Source organism: Malaclemys terrapin, chromosome 5, assembly GCF_027887155.1.
Source record: "Malaclemys terrapin pileata isolate rMalTer1 chromosome 5, rMalTer1.hap1, whole genome shotgun sequence".
Lineage (NCBI taxonomy): Eukaryota > Metazoa > Chordata > Testudines > Emydidae > Malaclemys > Malaclemys terrapin.
Genome location: NC_071509.1, coordinates 109,240,549 through 109,255,068, shown reverse-complemented (window position 1 = coordinate 109,255,068; position 14,520 = coordinate 109,240,549). Strand labels below are relative to the sequence as shown.

Genomic DNA, 14,520 nt, shown 5'->3' with positions numbered 1-14,520 from the left:
CTGGCTGAAATTCTGTTGTGCAGCTCATGGTGGTCCAACTCAGAGCCCTGGGAAAGGGAGTGCAAAGATAGTTTTTAGCCACTATCTGAGCCCTTGCAATTTTGGGCTTCTCCAACGTCCAGTGCAGCCCCCTCATCATAATTTAGGCAGCCCTTGGTAGGGCTGCCTAGGGTTAGTTAAAGCCGGCTGCCAATGGCTGCTGACGACAAGAATGCCTATCATGCTATGGATTCCGCCTTCCTGTCCCCATCTGGGTTTGTGTGGTGGGTTGGAAGGGACCTTATAGAACAGCCTAGGGCTGCTTTGCACAATGCCTGCACTGGAGGAATTCTCCCTTGGCTTTTCCTACTCTCCTGTACGCCACAGCATTGTACGGGAGCTGTAGTGGGAAGAAGAACCCCTCTGTCTGTATTTAAAATGTGAATATAACCCTATACATGTCAGCCAGAGTCACCAGGATGCTTCAGCTGTTTTGCACCACTCTCATGATGCTTGGTGAATCTGGCCCTTGTTCTTTTACTATTTTTTTTTCTTTTCTAAACACTGCATAACCTGTTACTGACCCCAGTAGTGGAACTCCTCGACTATTTACTCATTTTTAGTTTAAAACAAAATTCCAGAACCAAAGCATGGAATGGCTGTAGGTCACTTTTGGAAGTAGGTCTTTGAGTCCTAAGTCACTTAAGTGGGTTTGGAAACTTACCATATGAGGAATCTCCCTCATTTCCTTTTTTAATTCCTCCATCTCTCTCCTATTTCTCTGTGGGTATGTGTCTTTTATTTCCATTTCCTTTATATTTTGGGGAGTAGCAGCAGATCTGGATCTCCTCCTCTTCTAAATCCCAGCTTTTTTCTCATTGCTTCCTCCTCCACATTGCTTCCCTCCCCAGGTCCCCAATATACTTCACTCCTCAGCTATTCCACTGTTCTCTCATTAATGCTTACCCTCAGAATGCAGGATAGATTTTACAGCCCCATCCTTCCCACTGCCCTCCCTCATATCTACCATGTACTGCAGGTGGCAAGTTTAAATCTGGTTGCATAGTTACCTGAGTGAGCTAGGGGGCCACCCATGGTATTTCACTTTCAATTTCTGCTACAGTATGTGTTACATTTAATATACGGCCTTGCCAGGAAAAATACCATAGAAGTGATGTACAAGAAAAATACTGACAAATTGTTAAATCTCTTTTCCCTGCCATCTTTAAAATGCAAAAATAAGAAAAACAGACTATAGTTTTGATGGGACCCTTTGGGATGAGATGTTCCATATAAATGTAAGATATTATTTCTATTTCCTTTCTTTCACCAACTCTTGTAAGTTTTCCTGGTTCACAAATCTGGGCCACATCTTGTACTTACTGGGTATGTCTACATTGCAAAAAACCCAAACCAGCAGCTGCAGCGAGCCTCAAAGCACTCACACTATGAAGCTAAAAATAGCCATGTAGACATTCCTGTGTGGGCTGGAGCACAGGAAGGGGGTTGGGTTTCAGAGCCCAGGTGAGAACATCTACATGGCTATTTTTACAGGTGTAGTGCGAGCCTGCGTCTTTAGACCCAAGCTTAGAGATTCACAGCCACAGTGTTTTTTGCAGTGTAGACATACCCACTGAAAACAGTGGGAGTGATGTCAATAGGATTTCAATAGCAACAGAAGCAGATGTGTTGTGCTTTTCATGCATCACAGTATAAATATACTTTATAAACTGTATCACTTTCTCTCTCTCATGTCTAAACTGCTAGTAGCCAAATATATCTTGCCTCCTGCCAGATCATGAAAAATCACCTGTATGATTGAATTACACTAGACCTTTCTGCCACTTAATCTATGTTGTTTTGCATAACATTCAAACACTGGATTATTTTATAACATTTCCCCTGACCCTTCCTCATATGGTGGCAGCTTCATTGCAGAAATGCTAAGAGAAGACAGAAATACTCATATATGTTAGTTTAATTTCTAATTCTCTAACTTCTGCTACCCTCACTAGTTTGATTGCAAAAGGCTCATTATTTTTAATAACTAATAATTCAGTGTTCTGTGAAAGCAAGTTATTTAACTGGACCAGACTGCAGAGATTAATTATTTAATCTCTTTAAATCAACTGTCTTGGTTAAAATTCCATAGAAAGTCTGAGTAAAGAATTAAAATGTAGATTTCCTAAAATCAGCTGCAGAGAGACCAAGACACAAGAAAATCCTAAAGTGATAGAAGAGGGTCATCTAATCGTGCTTAAGCAGAAGTAATCATTGTAGTGTATAGGCCTCTGTCTCTCCCGCTCCCTGATCCAAATTGGTGCTCTCTATAAGTAGCTCTGGAGATTAAAAGAGAGTGAAATATTATTAGCTGACACATTAATTCTTATGCCAGTACCTTTCAAGATTTGAATTTGTATGTTTAATGCTCAATAATTTCTTCAGACCATCCAACCATTAATAAGAGGCTTAATTATTATCTGTATATAAGAATTATGCACATATGTTAGTAGATAAAGAACAGGGGATCCCAGGCAGATTTTACACACAGCTTTGTGTGTGTAGTTTTGCACAAACTAGTGTACGTGTAACAAGAATGGATTTTTCCTCCTCCTTTTAACATATCTACACTCTTAATCACACAGATTAGAAGTTCTGGGGTGAAATCCTGGCTCCATTGAAGTCAGTGGGAGTTTTGCCATTGACTTTAATAAGGCCAAGGTAGCTCGCTTGGTCTTTAATGGGAGAAGGAAATGTAACAGATTCTCCTTATAAATTATACAGTTGGCCCAAATGCCACATCTGACAATACTGATAATACAGTGTTTGGGGTGTGAATAGTGTAAAAAGCCGGGGGGGGGGGGGGGGGGGAGAGGCGCTCAAAATGCATGTGAACATGTGTTCTGTAAATAGGATTGCCATTCAAGGTTATATTATAAACAGAGGATAAAATCAGGGAGAGGCCTTGTGCCCTGAGGAGATATCAAAAGTGGACATTGATGGCAGCCTATCATCAATTAAAAATAATTCTGTCAAAGCCATTGTTATGGATAGATTGAGTATTTGTGAGTAATACCTGGGATGTTTTTGTTTTGTTTTTAAACTGTAATCAATTCTGAGACATCACTACCAAATTCAGTTGTTTAAGATTAAGGTCACTGGATAAAATCCTAGCCCCAGAGAAGACAATGGCAAAACTCCCACAACTTCAGTAGGGACAGGAGTTCACCTATTGCATTCCAACTTCTTTTTTAAACTGCAGCACAGTCTGTTGGCATTAGAACACTTTTTTTTCTAAATCTTCTCAGGGCAGTGGTGGATGATTAGAGAAATTCAACAAAAATTGGACAAAGTAACTGTAGTGAACAGTCCTTCATTGATGGCGGCGGGAGTCGGGGGAGATTACACTAGATTACCTAAAATGTCTCCATAGTCTTTCTCTCTATAATTCTGTCCCAGAAAACATTAGATGTAGCATATACTTATTAGGTGTCCAAATGTCTTTTAAGAATGCAGCAAAATCAAGATGAGAAAAACTTCTATCAGGACAAAGCAAAGCGTGCATTTAAAAAAAGGTGCATGCAAATTACTTTAATCAGTAGCCAAAAGTGTATAAATGCTCATACCTGACATATATGCTTTTTCTATACACAAGGCTTTACATAAGAAAATTCACATGCCCTAAATTACTTTCTGTGAAGACAGATATTGTATGGTGTTTTGCACTATGTTTGGCAAAAACTATTTTGAAGTATGGAGTCACTATGGTAACCACTTTTGAGCTCAGAATCATAAAGCAGTTGTGATCACTATCAAAAATTTATGTTTTCTAGCCAGATTGGTTTTGTATTGTAACTCCTTTTAGGATGCATGTATAAGCCACGTCTCACTGGCCAGAAGGGCTTGACAGTAATTAAGTGATAAAACAGCCTGAGGCAGTGTATCCAGGAAGGATTATTGCACATCTTGAACATATTGTCAGAAATGATGCCTGTTAACTTCAGCCCACCCAAGACAGTCCATAATCTCCAAGAAACTGCCTGGAATGCCCTTATCCTATTATGAAAGGGAAATAGTAAGATCAATAAGGCCTACAGATCATTCTAATTTTGACTCAATTGGCTGAACATCCCTAGCACTATATTGCATACAGGAAGATCCACATTCACCATTTTAAACAGGTGTCATTCCAGTAAAGTCAATGGAGCAGCATTTACTTACACCAGCAATTAATTTGCCATGTGGTGTTTGTTGCTGTTTGTTTTAATTAATTTTTAAAATCCATTTACCTCACACAAAACATATGGATTCCTGAAACAGCACTTAAATACATAAAGATCTATCACATATCAGTATTTTAAACTAAAAGTCAGTTAGCCCTAATTATTAACACCTACTTCGATGGACAGTATGGGAGATTTTTCATCAGCTCAGGTAGAACAGCTCTTTGAAAAACCTTGCTCCCCTCTTCTGTCTTGGGCACCAATAACCATCAGTTCGATTGCTAGAAAGCTCAGGTTCCTTCATGGAAACTAGTACGGGCAGTTGTGATATAATGGAAATTTACAAATGGAGTACAAAAGCAGAGTTTGGCTTTGTAAATTATTGCATGGCTAAAAATGCATATTACTCAAAATGATCCTGATCTTACTGTCTTTGAAATCAATTGCAAAATTCTCATGGACTTTAGTGAGCAAAATTAGACTTGTGGTTGTGTGAAAAGATACTCCACTTAGCATTAATGGGTGTTTCCCACATGTATCCCTTATGCAGGGAAAAGACCCTCTGTTAATACTCACCATTTCTAAGTCAATAATATGGTAGTTGCCTTATCACTTTCTTTGTGGTTTGATTCTATTCAAAGGCAAAACAGCCAGTTCCTTCACCGAAGTTCTGGAAATCTTTCCTGGTGTTTTTCTATCTTTACATTAGAGCCTAATCATCTTTCAGCTAGAGCAGGATTAGAGCAAAGTTTCTTCTGTGTTTATGTAAATAGCAATAGGACTGTTTGCCAAAGTGTTTCATTTTTACTCTTAGAATGAGGGTGGCAGAGCAACTGTTTATATTAATAAAAGCTGTTTAGATTTAGTATTTTTCTTCAGTCCATTTCTTTGTAATACAGTTGGGAATCCCCAAAGACAATTAAGTTTTTTCTCTTAGAAATAGGTTTACTGCTCAGTGGCTGTAGTTATTCTGACAAACATTTTTAGAGAGAGTTTTTAGTGCTGAGAATGAGGGGGTCTATTCTCCCTTGTGAAAGAAGAATAGACTCTTTCCTGTGCGTAGGTGGCTGCCAGATTAACAGGAATCCATCAGGTTAATGAGCCACAAACTAATAATCTTTTGGATCTGTTCCAGTCAGCAATCGACCCAAATGACTCTTGATGAATGAGAACTTTTAATTAACGAATCACTGACCTACAAGCAAAGGAAACATTTTTAAAGTAGGATGTGACATAGAACATTGTACTCTGATTTGTCAGCAATCTGTATTTTAATCCTTCCCCAGTTCCAGTACACATTCACCAAATCACATGAATAAAATGCTCTAAAATCCCCTATTGCATTTTTGTTTTCTCTGATAAATTCCCACCAAGGAATCTGCCCTGCTAGCATTTAGAACAATTGGTAGCAGTGTAAGTGTGTAGAAAGATTCTGAAAGAGCAGCTCTGCTACCTAAACTATAGGAGACTCTCCATTAGCTGTTAGAAGGCAAGACTGTTGGAGCAGGAGCTCCCAAACATTTTCATCAGATAGTGAACCATAGCTTAATAGAGAGTCTCTTGTGAACACTTCCCTGCTCTTTCTTGATTGGATGGACCACCCCTCATCCACTGCTAGTTAAATAAGACACCTGTGGTAAGCAACGGCTGTAGTGATCATTAGGAAGTTATCTAATGCATTGTTGCTTCTTTTAGTACAACATAGCAACTTAAAGGAAATTCAACTTCCAAAGCTAAATTTAAGCAAAAAGTTTGACTGTCTTTATGTTTTATAAGGGCAGAAAGCAGAGCTGGGGCCAACACTTAAGCCACCATGATGTTGTTGTCTTAGTTCCTGGCCTGAGTTAAAGTAGGAAGACCTGATTCTCCACTGCCTTGTGTAGACATTCACACCTGTCCAAAACGCTACCCAAATGAGAATGTGCGCACAAGGTACAAAGCAATAGAGAAGTAGGCCCAGAGTATTGGCCCAGCTTTTATACCTGGACTCTGAACGTCTTGGCCCTCATAGCTTTAAGTTGGAGGTTTTTTGTTGGGGTTTTTTGCTGTTAACTATATTTTAAAGAGTAGCAAAAAACAAAAACAAAACAAAACCAAAAAAACTATGGAGCGGGAATAAAACCAGAAAAAGATATCCGAAGATATGCATCCGAAGAAGTGGGTTGTAGCCCACGAAAGCTTATGCTCTAATAAATTTGTTAGTCTCTAAGGTGCCACAAGTACTCCTGTTCTTTTTGCAGATACAGACTAACACGGCTACTACTCTGAAATAAAACCAGAGTCAATTTGAATTTTTTTTTCACTGCATGCTGTTAACTCTTACTGTTTCCATTTGGATAGGGAGAGAATAAGGGAAAAATTGAGAAGTTTCTGTTCCCTTCACCCACCTTAAAACTCTTCCCTGTCTCTAACCTGCAGTAAAAATATTTTAGACCAATTTATATAGAACAGAACCCCCAGGTTCCAACCAACCAACCGCCTCCAAACTCAGCTTCTAATTTGCTCCCTGTTGTTTGAGAGTACATTGAGTAATGTTAAGTCCCTTACCAAGAACCAACAGCTATTTACAGCGCTGTAGTAAACACACTAGAGGTGCAGCTCTTCCAAAAGAAATGAACTAGAGTCACCCCATCCACTCACACAGAGATGTAATTTTCTGTACAAACCATTGGTGTACAAGTTTTTGTACATCAAATATCTGTATACAGACAGGTTTAGCTCCAGTAATAACTAACTTGCAGGCATGATTTGAGAATTAATACCCCAGTTCTGCCCAAGTGATACTCATTGGAAGTTTGAGGCACTTTCATTCATGATTGTACAACACTTTGAAAGCACTATAGAAGTGCATATTATTATTAACTGTAATACTATGGGTCTGAGCCTGATCTTACAGTGGTGTAAATTAACTTTATCTGATTATTCCTAATAGAATTATGCTGGTTTTACTCCAATTAAGGTGACCAGATGTCCCTATTTTATAGGGACAGTCCCGATTTTGGGGTCTTTTTCTTATATAGGCTCCTATTAACCCCCACCTCCATCCCGATTTTTCACATTTGTTGTCTGGTCATCCTAACTCCACTGTGAGATCAACACCAGACTCTATGTATCCTTTTTGCATTATTGTACATCTGTAATATGGCAGCTGCCCCTATATTCATAAACAACAGCTGCTGCATTAATAAGAGATGCTGCATTAATAATACAATATTAGCCCAGTAAACTGCAGCTTGAAAACATCTCTGCATTGCAGGAGAAACATGCTTCATGAGTCCCACTCTGCAATGACAGAGACCTGAGGTCAATGGGAGAGGAAATGAAGGGGACACACAAGCACTGGGGAAATGGGTGCGAGTGCATAAAACAGTAATTTAAGACTACATCAATGTGTGCAAAGCACCCTGGAAAATGAATGAAATAAAAATTCTACTTAACCCCCCCAGCATTTGGCTGCAGAATACACAATTTGGGTGGTGGAGGAGCTGGTAGTGGGTGCTGCTAATACCTCTACTTGCAGCACATCTGTGTACTCAGATGAATGACACGAGCTGAGTGTGACTTGTCAGGTGATCAGCATTCCAGCTCTCCCAGGCCCTGGATCTTTTTGACACTGCCGCTGACCAATCATTAGCTAGATCTCTTCCTCTCCTTCCCCCTCCTTGCTCAAGCTTCTCCTCTTTCACATGAGGGACTGGATGAGTCCTGTCCCCGCTCTGCTCCCCACAGAGCCTCTTGGAACAACAGCCAATGAGAGGGGAAAGATCTGGCAGAGTAGAACGCTGCCTTGGGAATGTGAATGGGGTGGGGAGAAGGAGGAGCACGGACAGGTGGGGGAATGAGAAGTGTATATAAATTGCTGCTGCCCTGGCAGCGGGTTGATCCGTGGGAGGGAGGGGTTGGGCGGGGTTGCTAATGAATGGTAGCTGTATACATTAATTGTAAGTTTATAATTGTTTAGGATTTGTGTACTTCCTGTCACTGAAATTGAAAGCAGCTGTTTGAAATATAAATACTGTAATTGAACTTCTGTGAAGTTTTAGCAGGTAAGATGAAATCATGTGGGCTGATTCCACTGATAGGTGAATTAAGTTTGTTCTTAATTAATTTTGCCCCCTTTCAGTAGGAAGAGGGAAGGCTTTCATTTGACACAAGAAAAAAATATTCCAGGGGATGAGTTAGAAACGGCATGGCAGTGCGTCTTGGATTGTGTAACTAAACTCCAAGACTCCTTTTTTCATTTCTTAACAGGCAAGTAAGTGTTCCTTCTTGAGAGTTGCTATGAGTTGAGGCTGCTGCTATAGTGTCTCTTAATAACTTGTTTTGTTTGTAAGCATGCTACATGTGCTTTCCTTTCAGTAAACCAGAAGGTCGTAAAGATCTGTTGGAGGTTAGAGTGTACTTTAAAATGGTTGCAACTAGCAATTTAAGCAGTAAAAGCACTGCATGCATTTCAGAATTGTTATACCAAGGCTTTCACCACGCAAATATAAGCGGTGAGTATCTTTGACCTTCTCAACCTCTCCCCCCCCCCCTTTAAAAAGTAAGGCTGCAAATGGGAAGGAGGGGTCCATCCCCAAGTGGTGTTATAACTTTTATCATTATGCATTAGTGCAGGGATGTTTGTAAATGGGGGGTAACTGAGCAGAGGTTGTGCTCATGAATTGTTACATGACTACAAGTGAGGGGGGGTGGGAACTGATATGTTGTAGAGCTACCTCTAATATTTTAGGGTTACTAAAATGATTTTTATGGCTAAACAGTAGCTGGAAAAATGATCCTAATAAACTTTTCAGAATGAGTGGAAGATCAGATTTTTGCAAGAATTGCAGTGGCTTATCCTGACTCACTATAGGTGTCTATAAATAGGCTTGTGAAACAGTTTAACTGTCTCAGCATATAAACCTATTGTATTACTAATGCACTTGCAGTATACCTCACAGCTTTCAGTAGTTTACTAGGATGAGTAAGTTACTTACTTCCATGTATGTACTAAACAATCTCAGCCCTTGGCAGCCTGCCACACTAAAGACTGATCACATTAGAAAGCGGATGACCAAGTGCAAAGCTGTCGCTTCTCCTTTAACCAAACTAACTTCATGTTTTCAAGGGGCTAGCTTTTTTTTATCCTGCAGTGATAAACATTAGTAATGGCTTTGAAGTCCCCTCCCCAGTGGAGAATGACTTAATTAAGTTTATAGTAATACACTTCTCTTGATTATGCTGGTTAACTTTATCATCTGTACTTTGAATTAGTTAAAGTGACCACAGACTGCTGTTGGCAGCACACATAAAATATACATAGGGTAGTGTGGTTTCTTACATGAATGAGAATTAAAACTGACACTGTAGTATGCTCATGCTGGCTTGCTGACTATCACTATTTAATACTTCAGGAAAATTAACAGGTAGGTTTGTTGTCTGCCTCTTTCCTGTTACTGGTATGTTACTATGTGTTTTTCCTCCTCATGTCTTCTCATAATTAATTCCCCTGCAGACTTTGACTACTGGGATTACGTTGTGCCTGAACCCAACCTTACTGAGGTGGTGTTTGAGGAGAGAACCTGTCAGAGTTTAGTTAAAATGTTGGAGAACTGCCTATCCAAATCAAAGCAGACCAAACTTCACTGCTCAAAGGTTCTGATACCAGAAAAACTAACCAAGAAAATAGCTCAAGATGTATTGCGGCTTTCTTCAACTGAGCCCTGTGGTTTGAGAGGCTGCATTATCCATGTCAATTTAGAAATTGGAAATGTATGTAAAAAGCTGGATAAGATTATCTATGACCCCAGTGTTGTTCCTACTTTTGAACTGACACTTGTGTTCAAGCAGGACTGTTGCTCATGGCCCAGTTTCAGGGACTTTTTCTTTACCCGAGCTTGTTTCACATCTGGCAGCAAACGTACTCTGATTCTGAGTCCTGGGTTTCGGCTTATTAAAAAAAAACTTTACTCCTTGATTGGGACAGTCATTGAAGAATGCTAGAAATCTTGTTGCATGTTTAAAACTGTGTCTGAATTTTTAAGAGTTACCTTGCTTTACAGTTTGATTTCATGCACGGCAACCATTGTGCTCTGTATGGGCTATGCAAACACCCCAATGTGTAAGCCTTCAAGTTGGCATAAGATATGCCCAGTGTAGCTAACTGACTGCCTTTACTGGGTGTGCAAAAAAGGTGAGAACAAAGTAACTTTTTACTTGAATCTTATGGTTAACATCTAGTTGACCTGTCCTACAGTCAGCCTAGTAATTGTTACTGGCCATTTTTCTATAGAAAGTTCTTATGCCATGGAAATAACTCTACCAGCATAGGTTTATAGTTCCAAAAGGTTCTTGTTAAAATAGTGTCCCACTAATTAAATTTAGTGGATGTCAAACTCCCCTGCCCAAACCAAGAAATGGATCTTGCATCTTAAAAGGTAGCAGGCTGATCAACCTGGTGCAAAAGTAAATATTTCACAATTTTTCCTAGGGGTTATGTAGCAAACAGAATTTGCACTGCAATCTCAGCAATGTGCACTTTTAAACTTTTTGAAGTGTTAAGGGGCAAATGACTTGTCAAAACAATAGTCAGTTGTGTTTGAATATTTTTGCTTTTTTAAAAACTGGAAAACAATGCAATTTGGATAGATGGATTTAAAAGTAAGGTAACTTCTCAAGCAGAAATGCTAAATCATTTTCTTTAAGACACTTGTCTACCTTTATACTTAGTTTTGAAAATGGAATATGTCTGCAGTCAGAGTTGCCCTCTTTTACTGGGCAGAAAACTGAATCCTACTATTCCCTTGCCATATCCCTTCCTCCAAGTGGAACCAAGAAACACTTTCGTTTGTTCTCTCACTAGCTCCTCTCCAAAGTCTGGAGGATTTTTTTTCTGTTCTGGCATGGTAGCTCAAGCTCTTCAGAGGACACCTCATGGGGGTTTCAGGTCTCCACACCATCATAGTGGCCCACTTTGGTTCTGGAATGGCCTGGCAGTTTCTTCCTTTCATGAGCCTGCCCTCTTCATTTCTCCAAGGTAGCTAAAGTTTAGCTAGTGTTCAACCTGATGCTTGCATTGCTGCTCGAATGTCTTTCCCCGCTTTCCCCCTCATCTTCCCTAGAAACTTCCATTTCAGTTTTACACCACTACTGCAGAAAATTAACTAGTTGTCTCCCCATGCTCAAACAAGCTGACTAGTTGTCCTAGATAAAACACAGGAACTTTCAAAAGACCATGAACTGAAATAGTGACTCACTGTCTGTAACTGATGCAACATCTTTCAGATCTGGCCAGGGGCAGATATTAACACTATGCAATATGGGGATGAGGGGGTAGAGGCTTGCCTAATCTTTTAGTCTATTTTCCCTGCCATGTTTCTCAGTAACAGTTCTCTGGCTATGTGCCACTCTTCTGAGGGGGGGGAAGGAAGCTGAAAGGTTTACCGTGTCTTGGTTGCTGGCACTTAGGTTTCTCGGAAGATGACTATCAACAGATAATAGAGGGAAACTACCTTGGCAGACGTGTGCCAAGTGTCTTGGCTCCTAGCAGTCATTCTCTTGAAGACTTACCTTGCAAGTACTTAAGCTATATCAACATGTATGAAACACTTCTGGCACTATTTGACACTTACAAAGTGTGTGGTGGAGGAGGGGGAAGTGTGTGTGTTCTCCATCAAGTTGCATATTAGGTATACAATGTAACCGGCTTAGTTGGATTACAGAACTGCACTCTTCTAACATTTGGAAGTTACTGCACCTCACAGCTATTAAGCCTTTGCCTTATCAGAATTGGACCATTGTAAACTGACTTGTTTTGCACTTGTACTGCTTTTAATGTTTTAATGTCAATGCCTTAAACGGTGGTGTCACTTTGTATGGTTGGATCTCTCTGCACTGATGTATAGATGTTGGGTCCCCTCCCCCTGAACTGTTCTTGGGCTTGCCTTTTGAACTTCAAGATAGCAATTACTTACTGGCACTGTTCTTGAAACTGATTCATGTGCAAGAAAATGGGTTTGTCTATCTTGACAATAAAAGCTATATTTTTTACCTTTCAAATGTAGGTTGTCTTTGAGATCATTCTTCTCTCACATTCATCATATGATGGTAGTGCCCAGAAGCCCCCGGCATGGACTGGAACCCCATCGTGCTAGGTGCTGCACAGTTCCTGTCCCAAAGAGCTTATGTTTTAAAGCATAAAACAAGGAATAGATGGCTAGAGGTAGACAAGGGAGTATAAGGAAACAATGAAAGAATGTCGAAGCTCTGGCCTGACTTTTGTTAAGCGTCTGACTGGGCTGTGCTGCTGCTGCTTTCCTCTAATTGCTACTGTAATCCCCCTTCCTCACAGCAGAGGCCAAAATGGCTACCACTGACCCTCACTGGAGGAACAGCAGGAATGTTGTTTGCCAATAGGAGATCTGCAGTAAGGGTGTTAACCCTTCATACAAGGATGATGAGCTTCATTAGAAGGGAGGGATGAGAGTCTGAGGGGTTTAGTATTCATTCCTATACGATGTAAAACACTCCCTGTGCTCTTTGCGCATGGCACATATCATGGAATACTCTTTCCAGCTTGGCTTGTGGTGGTGTCCACTACTAATAAACATCAAATGCTTTCTTTTCTTAATAAACTACACCAATCACTATAATGGCTCAAAGGCAAGTGAGGTGGACACATTAAACTTTTATTTGATTCTTTATGCAAGCACTACCTTGAATCTTACTAGAGCCAGTGAGAACTTTGAAGAAGCCTACCAACTTGTCTAGTAAATACTTTGTCTACTGTCCACAAATACAGCTCCCGTGTATATTCTAGCCATTTGTAGATGACAGGTGCCTTCAGCAAACTACCATGGCAACAGCCACCCTGGTGATAAGTCTCGGTGACAGGAATCGAATAGGCATGGGAATCCTCTGGCTCCTCAAGAGGGGGAGGAGCTAATTCTGGAAGCATTGTCCCTGTTAAGGGGAGAGTCCTCCATCTTTCACAAACATGTGGGTCTTTTTAAAACAGTGGATCCCTCTGTACTAGTCTAGTACAGAGGGATCCATTAGAGCAGGGCTCGGCAACCTTTCAGAAGTGGTGTGCCAAGTCTTCATTATTCTCTCTCAGGTTTTGCGTACCAGTAATACATTTTAATGTTTTTAGAAGGTCTCTTTCTATAAGTCTATAATATATAACTGAACTATTGTTGTATGTAAAGTAAATACATTTTTTAAATGTTTAAGAAGCTTCATTTAAAATTAAATTAAAATGCAGAGCCCCCCAGACCGGTGGCCAGGAGCCGGGCAGTGTGAGTGCCACTGAAAATCAGCTCGTGTGCCACAGGTTGCCTACCCCTGCATTCTAGTATGACTGTAGCACTACTAGATGCAAACTTTTTAAACTCCTTTTATAGGACCTGTTGATTGATAGAGCAGGACATCTAAACCTGCTATTTTTGACTAAATTCCCCTGTGATATACTGATTACCTTTTAAAACTTCCACTGTTAGTGGGAACTACATTATCGCTTCATACGGGGAGAGTCTGTTCATTATTATGTTCTGAAGCAAGTATTCTTTGCTTGCAGTGGTATATGCTGGAGGCTGTATAAGAAATAATTCAGTTAAGCAGACTGAGAACCAGCTTTGTCAATAAGAAATAGATTTTTCCATGACACCTGTTGTCATAGGGAGCTGTTAGGTGCAGATGCTGGACACCTATACTTGTAATATATAGTGCAATTTTTATAATAGTTTATACAACTATCAATAAACATTTCAGATTTAGCTGCTTCACTAGAGTTTGTCTGACTGCATTATTGCAGATAATCTTGAATGCCCCACTTATTAGGGAGTTAACTTTCTCTTACTGATGTTCAGTGGCATTCCTGTTTCCTTTTTCTTCTGTCTCCCCCCCATACCCTAGCGACAAGGTAGGTGAGTTAATCTTTTCCTTTTCACCACCAGAAGTTGGTCTAATAAAAACATATTACTTCACCCACCCTGTCTCCTGGGACCAGATAGCTATGCCAACTCCCCATGTCTCTCACTGGACCTGGCTTACTTTTGGTGGTAGACACATGACCCACCATTTGATATGATAAATACTTTAGGTAATCATTTTAAGATGTAAGGAAGTAAATCATTGAAGTGGTTTATAAATGCCACATATCTACCAAACTAGTGTGTTACGTATTAACTACAGCCTAGACCTCAATGAGGTTTCTTCGAGGGAACATATACGGTGCAACTGCTAGTGCCGACTATAACTACTGAAAGCTACCTGGGCATTAGGGAATAATAATTAGTGGGAAGAAATGCTTAAATATGTGAACTGCTTCAAAGTACTT

The 14,520-nt window shown here is 40.1% G+C and overlaps 1 protein-coding gene across 6 annotated transcripts; it reads left to right on the top strand.

Annotated features, from left to right (window-relative positions):
• Positions 1-7,910: 7,910 nt before the first annotated feature.
• On the top strand, positions 7,911-12,242 carry DDIT4L (DNA damage inducible transcript 4 like). Of its 6 annotated transcripts, XM_054029902.1 has the most exons (5): positions 8,013-8,032; positions 8,164-8,248; positions 8,326-8,457; positions 8,562-8,698; positions 9,700-12,242. In XM_054029902.1, exons 4-5 carry the CDS (start codon positions 8,611-8,613, stop codon positions 10,185-10,187), a joined length of 576 nt encoding a protein of 191 aa, XP_053885877.1. In that variant the 5' UTR covers positions 8,013-8,032; positions 8,164-8,248; positions 8,326-8,457; positions 8,562-8,610; the 3' UTR covers positions 10,188-12,242. The 6 variants fall into 6 exon arrangements, with proteins under 6 accessions (XP_053885874.1, XP_053885875.1, XP_053885877.1 ...); XM_054029899.1 differs by lacking the exon at positions 8,164-8,248 and having other exon boundaries at positions 7,911-8,032; XM_054029903.1 differs by lacking the exon at positions 8,013-8,032 and having other exon boundaries at positions 8,113-8,248; positions 8,326-8,453.
• The last annotated feature ends 2,278 nt before the right edge of the window (positions 12,243-14,520 follow it).